The sequence below is a fragment of the Jaculus jaculus genome, chromosome 10, assembly GCF_020740685.1.
Source record: "Jaculus jaculus isolate mJacJac1 chromosome 10, mJacJac1.mat.Y.cur, whole genome shotgun sequence".
Classification (NCBI taxonomy): Eukaryota; Metazoa; Chordata; class Mammalia; order Rodentia; family Dipodidae; genus Jaculus; species Jaculus jaculus.
The window spans coordinates 59,104,329-59,113,917 of NC_059111.1; the positions used below are offsets into that span (position 1 = coordinate 59,104,329).

Genomic DNA, 9,589 nt, shown 5'->3' on the forward strand with positions numbered 1-9,589 from the left:
GGCATTGAACACATTTGTAATCCCAGCACCTGGGAGGTGTAAGCAGGAAGATTAGGAGTTCAAAGACATCTTCCTTTGCAACATACCAAGCTCAAAGCCAGCCTGAGCTACATAAGATGAGAGGAGTGAATGAGGTTGAATCTCAAGATAATCAAAACCAGAGTTGGAAAAACTTATAATCCAAAGAAGCCTAAGAAGATAACTCAATGTAGTGTGATATCCTGGGTGGATTTCAGGGAGAGGGATAGGAAAAAAATAGTGAAATCTGAATAAAATAGGACACTTGGTTAATAATGTATCCTCTTATGAAGAAAAATAGGAGCAACATTAAATATTTTGCAACTCTTTCCTTCTTAGCCTTAAGCTGTTGGAAATTCATTGGTTAAGCTAAATGAACTCAGAATAAGCTGATTTAGTTTTTACTACAGTACAATACCAAGAATTGCTGACTTTTAAACTAGTTATTATTTTTAAATCTCTTGCCCAGTCTAGTCAGATTATGTGGCACAGAGTGAAAGAGAAGTTCAGGATCACTTCTGGGTATGATTTAACTTGCATTTTTGATGTCATAAAATTGCTTTTGAATTCATTGTATTATTTCGCTATGCCTTCCCCATTGTCCCACTGCAATGACAGATCTGAGTGTCAAGAATTCTGTCTTGATTGCTCACCAGAGTTCCTGCAAGCTCTGTGACTATTTGCTGAATTAATGAAGACCCAACAGAAATAATGAGTTTTTCTATATAGATGACATGATTTGTACCCATAATGGGGAGGAATTTTATCATATCTAATCATCAAAAAAGTTTAAGAGGGGCCTGGAGATATGGCTTAGTGATTAAGACACTTGCTTGTGAAGCCTTAGGACCAAGGTTCAATTCCCCACTGCCCACATAAGCCTGATGTACAAGGTAGCTCATGCATCTGGAGTTTGTTTACAGTGGCTAAAAGGCCCTGGCACACCTATTCATTCATCCTCCCTCCCTCCCTCCCTCCCTCTCTCTCTCTCTCTCTCTCTCTCTCTCTCTCTCTCTCTCTCTCTCTCTCTAAAATAAAAAAACTTTTTTTTTTTTTGTTTGTTTTTTTGTTTTTTCGAGGTAGGTTCTCACTCTGGCTCAGGCTGACCTGGAATTCACTATGTAGTCTCAGGGTGGCCTCAAACTCAAAGCTATCCTCCTACCTCTGCCTCCCAAGTGCTGGGATTAAACGCGTGCGCCACCACGCCCGGCTAAAATATTTTTTTAAGTGTAAGATAAGCCATGAGTTTAAGGCCACCCTGAGACTATGCAGTGAATTCCAGGTCAGCCTGGGCTAGAGAAAAACCATACCTCGAAAAACAAAACAAAAAAGGTTTAAGATGAATGTTCTAAAACTATTCTTATTTTTTGTTTGTTTCCAAGTTCTCACTTTTGTCTAGGCTAACCTGGAAATCACTCTGTAGTCTCAGGGTGGTCTTGAACTCACAGTAATCCTCCTACCTCTACTGCCTGAGTCTTTTTGGTAGGAGTTCATCTAGCCCAGGCTGACCTGGAACTCACTCTGTAGTTCCAGGCTGGCCTCAAACCCAGTAATCTTCCTACCTCTGCCTCCCAAGTGGTAGGATTAAAGGCATTTGCCACCATGTCTAGCAAAAATATTTATTTTTAATAATAAGAATCAAAAGCATGTAAATTAAATCAGGAGAATGAGGAAGCCACATGTAATCAACTTACCCTTAAAGCTTACCACTAACCACGAATTTTTTGTTTGTTTTTGTTTTTCAAGGTAGGGTTTCACTCTAGTCCAGGCTGACCTGGAATTCACTATGTAGTTTCAGGGTGACCTTGAACTCACGGTGATCCTCCTACCTCTGCCTCCCAAGTGCTGGAATTAAAGGCGAGCGCCACCACACCCGGCCTAACCACGAATTTTAGTGATTAAAGCTAAAATGCTTTTCATTGGTGCAATAAAACTACTATGAGTGATTAATAAACTTTGAACAAATTTTAGGCAGAAATTATATAATTTTGGTTTACTTCACTGAATTTTATTTTCTTGATCTGTTTTTTTATATTTATTTATTTATTTATTTATTTATTCATTCATTAGGTCGGTAAACCACCTTTTCTACTTTTTTGAGGATGTAATTAGTAAGAGTGAGTATTCCTTTGGGGGAAAATGTGTTTTCCCCAATTTTTTGAGGTAGGGTCTCACTCTAGCCCAAGCTGACCTGGAATTCACTATGTAGTCTCAAGGTGGCCTTGAGCTCACTGTGATCTTCCTGCCTCTGTCTCCCGAGTGCTGGGATTAAAGGCGTGTGATACCATGCCCAGCTTGAAAATATCTATTTTTATATAAACACATATAAGAAAAAGCATGGAAAGAATATGTAACAGAAGATTGATGGCATCATTTTTGGGAGATTTGATTATGAATGATCTTAATTCTTTATTTGTTTATTTATTTATTTATTTATTTTTGGTTTTTCAAGGTAGAGTCTCATTAGCCCAGGCTAACCAGAACTCACTATGTAGTCTCAAGGTAGCCTCAAACTCACAGGGATCCTCCTACCTCTGCCTCCCAAGTGCTGTGATTAAAGGCATGCACACCCAGCTGATTTTAATGCATTTTAATTTTTCTCATTCATGTTTTTAATTCTCTATATGTGAAGCTATATAATTTGTAGAGTTTTTTTATTGTCATCTTCCATAATTATAGATAATAAACCATGGTGTGGTGGTTTGATTCAGGTGACCCCCATAAACTTAGGTGTTCTCAATGATAGGTTCCCAGCTGATGGAGATTTGGAAATTAATGCCTCTTGGAGGGAGTGTATTGTTGGGGTTGGGCTTATGGGTATTACAGCCAGTTTTCCCTTGCCAGTGTTTGGCACACTCTCCTGTTGCTGTGGTCCACCTTATGTTGGCCAGGGGGAGATGCCCACCCTCTGCTCATGCCATCATTTTCCCCTGCCATCGTGGAGCTTCCCCGCTAGCCTGTAAGCCAAAATAAACCTCTTTTTTCCCCCACAAACTGCTCTTGGTTGGGTGATTTCTACCAGCAATGAAAACCTGACTGCAACACATGGTAATTCCCTCTCCCCACATTCCCCTTTGCAACTCCACTCTCCATTATATCCTCTCCCCCTCTCAATCAGTCACTCTTTTATTTTTTTTTTTTTAAGATTTATTTTTACTTTATTTATTTATTAGAGACAGAGAGAGAGAATGGGCATGCCAGGAAATCTAGCCACTGCAAATGAACTCCAGATGTATGCACTACCTTGTGCATCTGCCTTACATGGAACCTGGAGAATTAAACCTGGATCCTTAGGCTTTCCAGGCAGGTGCCTTAACTGCTAAGCCATCTCTCCAGCCCCTCTCTTTTATTTTGATGTCATCGTCTTTTCCTCCTATTATGATGGAATTGTGTAGGTAGTGTCAAGCACTGAAAGGTCATGGATATCCAGGCCATTTTGCGTCTGGAAGAGTGCATTGTAAGGAGTCCTACCCTTCTTTTGCCTCTTACATTCTTACCTCTTCCACAATGAGCCCTGAGCCTTAGAAGGTTTGAAAGAGATGTTTCATTGTTGAGCACTCCTCTGTTACTTCTCAGCACTATGGTGCTTTCTGAGTCATCCCAAGGTCACTGTCAGAGAAGCTTCTCTAACCCAAACCGAGAGTAGCATTAGTATATGGGTATGATCATTAAGAGAAGTGCTTACCAGGCAGTTTGGTGAACATAGTACATACATTTAGCCAGACAACAGCAGACAGTACAACCCTAGGGCTCATGACCTCCCGTGTTATGGGTTTTCAGTATCAGGCATGTATTACCCCCACCCCATGGAGTGGGCCTCCAGTCCAATTAGAAAATGGTTGGTTTCTCCCACAACAGACATGCCTCTATTGTACCTATTGGCCCCTTTGGCCTAGCTGGCCAAATTTAAGGCTTGAAGTGTCCACTATTATTTGTCTCCACTGGTGATTTCTTTCTCTGCCATGGAAGTCACTGAATTTTTAAAAAAATTTGTCATCTTGGTTATTTGTCAGGTTGTTTGTATAGGAAAATTAGTCCCACCTTGCAATCATTTTATTTCCTGATAGGGAATCTACCTTTAATGGACAAGGTGTTTTCAACCTAGAAATTAATTAAAGCTATAAATGCATATTATGTGCTACCTAGCTAATATGTTATTATTATGTGAAGCACCTGGTTACATGATATAATATTTGTAAAAGAATATCTTAACAATTATGAGGTTTTTTCCAGGCATGGTGGCGCACACATTTAATCCCAACACTCGGAGGCAGAAATAGGAGGATTGCTGTGAATTCAAGGCCACCCTGAGACCACATGGTGAATTTTAGGTCAGCCTGGGCTAGAGTGAGATCCTACCTCAAAAACAAAAAGAAAGAAAATTAAAGGTTTTTAACCTAGGATCTGTGTACCTTCCTGAAGTCTGTGTGTGTGTACAGAACCCATACTAAGCCTGGAGTACAGCTTTATTAGAATTTCACAGTGGCCCAAAACTCAGAGAATGCCCTTTCCTTTAATTCAAAGTTTATGCTAGATCAAATCATACAATTGATAGGCATATATTTGTGAAGAATTGAGTTTAGTTGTGCTTGCATCAGGTTTCATAATCAGGAATCAGGCATCATAAGAATACACTATGATGTTCTACACCATGCGACATCATGACTTCTCCAACATTTGACTTGATTTTTCCTGTAGGCATGTGGTTCATAAAGCCACTCTTAAGTCCTTCTTCACTTTGAAAAGTAGGAAACTCACCAAATTTACAAGTAGAATTTATCAAAGATAGACTTTATTTTATTTTTATTTATTTATGAGAGAGAGGCAGGTAGAGAGAGAAAGATGGACATGTCAGGGCTTTCAGCCACTGCAAATTCTCTCCAGACACATGCTACCTTGAGCATCTGGCCTTTGTGGTTCCTGGGGAATCGAACCAGGTCCTTTGGCTTTTTAGGCAAGCACCTTAACTGCTAAGCAATCTCTCCAGCCCAAGGATTTTTAGGCTTTTAATGGCAAACAATCAAAGGCATTAATCTAGACCATAAATGTGTATGGTTAATTTTGTCATCATTTCCCATCATTCCAAATTCATCTACTTTGTGTCATCCCTTTGTTTGGTATATTTCTTTAAAACTTAGTGTTCAGGGCTAGGGAGATGGCTCAGCACTTAAAGACACTTGCCTGCAAATTTGCCCTAACAACCTGGGTTTGATTCCCCAGTACCCACATAAAGCCAGATGTACAAGGTGGTGCATGCATCTGAAGTTTGTCAGGAGTCACTGGAGGCCCTGGTGTGCCCATACTTTCTCTCTCTCAAATAAATACATAAAATAAACCTTAAAAATCTCTGTGTTCATTTTGGAACAAGATATGAGAGGTAAGGAATATTAAAAATGACAGAGAAATACTAGACAAAAATTTGACTGCACTGTACTAAGTTAAAGTTTGTTACTGGCTTTTGTTTCTGGTTTTTCAAAATTGAGACAATAAAAATGCAGCTACAAAGCTTTTACTATTTAGTGCATAGAAAAATATTTTAATATATGAGATGGCTTAGTGATAAAAGAAGAAGAGAGGCCACACAGTACAATATAGTACATTACTTACAGGCTGCAGAATGAGTGAGAACAAAGTATGATACATATGCATGAAGATGCCATGGTGAAATCCATTACTTTATATGCTAACCTAAAACATTAAATATCACTTTTTGGTATAATACTTGCTTTTGTTTGGCACACTTTTTATTCCATTGGTTATATTATTCCATTGGTTAACTGTAAAAAAATAGTGTGCTAGCATTTTAAGGGCATTTTCTTTAAAACAAGGGCACTTAACAATAATACTTTCTAAATCAAAAATTGACAAATTACCTGAAAATACAGAAAAAAAAAATATCAGTAAAGCAATTACACATCAACAAAAATAAAACCAATAGTATTAAAAAATTAAAAATTATAATTTTAATTCATACATGAAATATTTGACCTCACAAACACTGACAGTCAAGCTTTTAGTTGGTGGCATCTAGCTTGAGGTATTTCTTTATTTTTCTTTCTAATGTGTTTTATAATATATAAGTCTGCAATAATAGATAAGGAAATTATATTTATTAATGCGATTTAAGATTCCATCCTTTTATACTTCCCAGTTGAAAACATTCACTTGAAAAGGCAAATACACAATAAGATAATTTTAATAACCTAACAATACATTATATTTAAAGATCATGTAGAGTCAAGTGCTCACATGATTTTTAAATAATATCAAATCAGTAAGGAAAAATACTGTCCTTGTAGGAAAAAGTTAAATATGACAAATTTACTAGATTATTTGACAAACTTGAAAAATCAGAAGGACTCAATACTGAATTTGCAGTAAAACCAAACTGCTACTTTCTAAAGTATTCATTTATGTTACCTCCAGTTAGTTTCTGTGGAAAATTATACTTGAAAGACATCACTTGTCTTCTGCCCATTCCATGAGATCTTGAAAGCAAGCAGTCTATATACATGTCCCAGAAATCTTGAGCTATGTTTAGGAAGACACTATAATGTCCAGGCCGCTGAGACTTTTGCAAGAACAGCATGAAATTCCAGAAAGCATCCACATTGTGCTCTATCTTAAGTTCCTTGAGATTTATCAGTGTCAAAGAGCACATGTTCCAACACTGGAGATCTATGTCTTCAGTGATCCCCGGGCTCACACTGGCAAGCACGCCCTTTTGAAATTCAAGATCCGCGTTGATCAGACTGGCCAGCATAATGCAGCCCAGTGGCAGGTGGAACCATTTTCTTGTGGCAGAATGCATCCTCTGTGTAGAAAAAAAAGAGGGAAAGTTCGTTAAACTGCAAAAACCTGTTCATTACTCAGAGGTCTATTTAAACTTAGAAAATTATAAGTACATGTTTATCATAAAGTTGAAGTTCTGTGTATTTGTTGGTTTTCTCCTAAATTGCTCTCTCACACCTACCCTTAAAAGGATAAATATTACGGCCGGGTGTGGTGGTGCACTCCTTTAATCCCAGCACTCAGGAGGCAGAGGTTGAAGGATTGCCATGAGTTCGAGGCCACCTTGAGACTACATAGTGAGTTCCACGTCAGCCTGAGCTACAGTGAGACCCTACCTCAAAAAAAAAAAGGATAAATATTACTATTTCAACTTCATAACCAGCCACCTGTCTTTGTGAGCCACTGAAAACCTGTGAAGATGTAAATAGGTTTATTTCATTACAAGTCTTCACAACTGGAAGGTTGTGATCACCTTCTCCCTGTGCAGATTAGAAAACTCGGTGATGTATTCAGCATATTCTCAGGTCTCCTTGTCTAAGACTCCTACTGTAACACATTTAACTAAGTAGGCCAAAATGCAGCTCATTCTACATGCAACTACGAGAAGTTTGGTTGTCTTGAAAAATAAATTGTTAGAAATTTGTTAACCCAAATGGTACTTGGCTATCTCAAGTACCTCTTTCATTTTTTCACTGAAAAATATCTAGTGGATTCAGGCTTTTCACTGAAAAGTGTCTAGTGGATTCGGGCTTTTCTTGGGTTTTTAAGGAGCAATTTTAGAGATGATCCAATTACAGTCAGCAAAATACTGAAGTGTTGTAACAAGTCTTTGCACAAGTTTCCCTGCTGGTCAGTAGTACGCAGGTGGAAGTCGAAAACTAAACTGACAATGCATTCTACAGAGCTTATTCCAGACCAGCGCTGGGAATGTTCCTAGACATGACCCATCTAGACTGCCAGCTGAAAAAGATGAGTTGAAGAGGGAAGACCCAGAACCTGGGACTCACCTCCTTTCCCTGCATCACCTTCCTCCTCTGCCTACCTTAAAAGGGTGAAAATTCAAGCAAGCTATGTAGGTGGTGTTACAGGGTCAAGAATTGTGCAGATGGCATGCAAACAGAGCTGACAGTGTAGCCAGTTTTTCCCGGAAGGGAGGGAGCAGACTTCTTCCTCTTCAGTTCAGGTTAGCTACCTAACAGATGCCCTGCGCAGGAGAGGGACCCGCGCCGGAACCCAGTACCTGTCGTTGGCGTCCCAGTGCAGCGTCCCAGGACCTCCAAGATCTTGAAACAGTTGGTCTCAGGGAGGCTCAGGATGTTCCCAGCCTGTGAAAGTGAGAGCAAAGTGGGGCCAGGGCTCCTGGACCAGCGGGGTGAGTTCCCCAGTCCTGTCAGCAGCTGCGCTGGGGGTTCAGGCGCCCCCGGAGCTGCCCTGGGGAACTGGGGGTTCAGGCTTTCTCGGAGCTGTGCTGGGGCGCTGGGAACTCAGGCTCCCCAGGAACCGCGCTGTCACTCAAGCTCCCTGGACGCTGAGCTGGGGCGCTGGGGGTTCAGGCTCCCTGCAGGCTCTGCTGCTGCCCTGGGCGGAGTCAGCCCAGTAGCCAGACCGCGCTCCTTTTCAAGGGACCGAGACCGGGGACCGCGTGGGTGGCCTCGCGCCCGAGGCTCCTCCCCACCTTGCCCACCGTCTGGGCGCAGACCCGCCGCCTGCAGCGTCACCCCTGCCCGCCTCTCGCCTGCTTCTCCCTTTGGTGAGATGACAGCAGCTGCCTTTCCTCTGGCGCTCACTTCCTATGAGCTGTTGTCCGTGTGGGCAGTAGTCGCTGTACATTTGGCTGTCCTCTCGCTACCCACCTAGAAGCCACGCCCTGTCATATCCAGAAAACTTAAGGCTGAAGACCTGTTACAACCCTTACCCTCTCTGAGGGATTCTAACTTCTAGCTAAGCACCATTTAAGTAAGTAACATCAACCCATCCAAGGACATACATACATACCATCGCCTGTACCAATATACACGCTGTTTAACTCTGGGAACAGTTTTCTCAGTTTCCAGCCTCGGAGCATTGCTAAGAGCGGCACCTTTAAGCCTGTCTCCCAGGCCCACACCCCAGTACGATAGTCGGATGGAAATGACTATCCAAATTTAAGGCTTCTCCTCCCTTTAGCTTTCCTTTCCTCGCAGGTTCTTGAGCTAGGGTGGTGAAACTGTGGGTGGTGAATGTCACACTGAGCAGCCTAATTCGCCACTCATTGACTACTCCCAAAGAAGTTTCCAGTACCTGATAATCACCCTATTCTGTTCTTTTCATCATAGTAGAGGAGTGAACGTGGTTAACCTCAATACCTTATACCTTACCCTCAGTATCGCTCTGTGCCCCTTCCACCACCAGAAAGAGCTCTTACACAAAACAGAACTGAGAAAAGGACAGGATCCATCGCTCACGTGTTGCACACACTAGCTTTTTTCTACTTTGGAGGTTCCAGGAGTCTCAGTCCACAACTAGTTTTGGACTGCTAAAGTTATCACACAATCCAAGCACCATATGACTGCGGCATTCACAGTGGCTGACACAAGACCTGCAGAATAGGAGGGGGAAATGATGACATCAACATAAAGATACTAGTTTGAAAGAAGGGATTCAGTAGAGACAGGATTCAATTCAGGAGAGAAAATGGGAGAATTGTGGGAGGGGAATATGATCATGGTAAATTGCCTATATGTGTGGAAGTTGTCAATAAAAAGTTTTTAAAGCTGGGAGTGATACTACACACCTTTAA

At 41.0% G+C, this 9,589-nt stretch overlaps 1 protein-coding gene across 1 annotated transcript; it reads right to left on the minus strand.

The window, feature by feature from the left end:
- Window positions 1–6,323: 6,323 nt before the first annotated feature.
- Window positions 6,324–8,102, minus strand: Fam237b (family with sequence similarity 237 member B). The gene is made up of 2 exons (XM_045161114.1): window positions 8,051–8,102; window positions 6,324–6,832 (listed from the first exon to the last, which is right to left on the minus strand). The coding sequence occupies exon 2, from the start codon at window positions 6,827–6,829 to the stop codon at window positions 6,410–6,412; it is 420 nt and encodes a 139-aa protein (XP_045017049.1). The 5' UTR covers window positions 6,830–6,832; window positions 8,051–8,102; the 3' UTR covers window positions 6,324–6,409.
- Window positions 8,103–9,589: the final 1,487 nt, after the last annotated feature.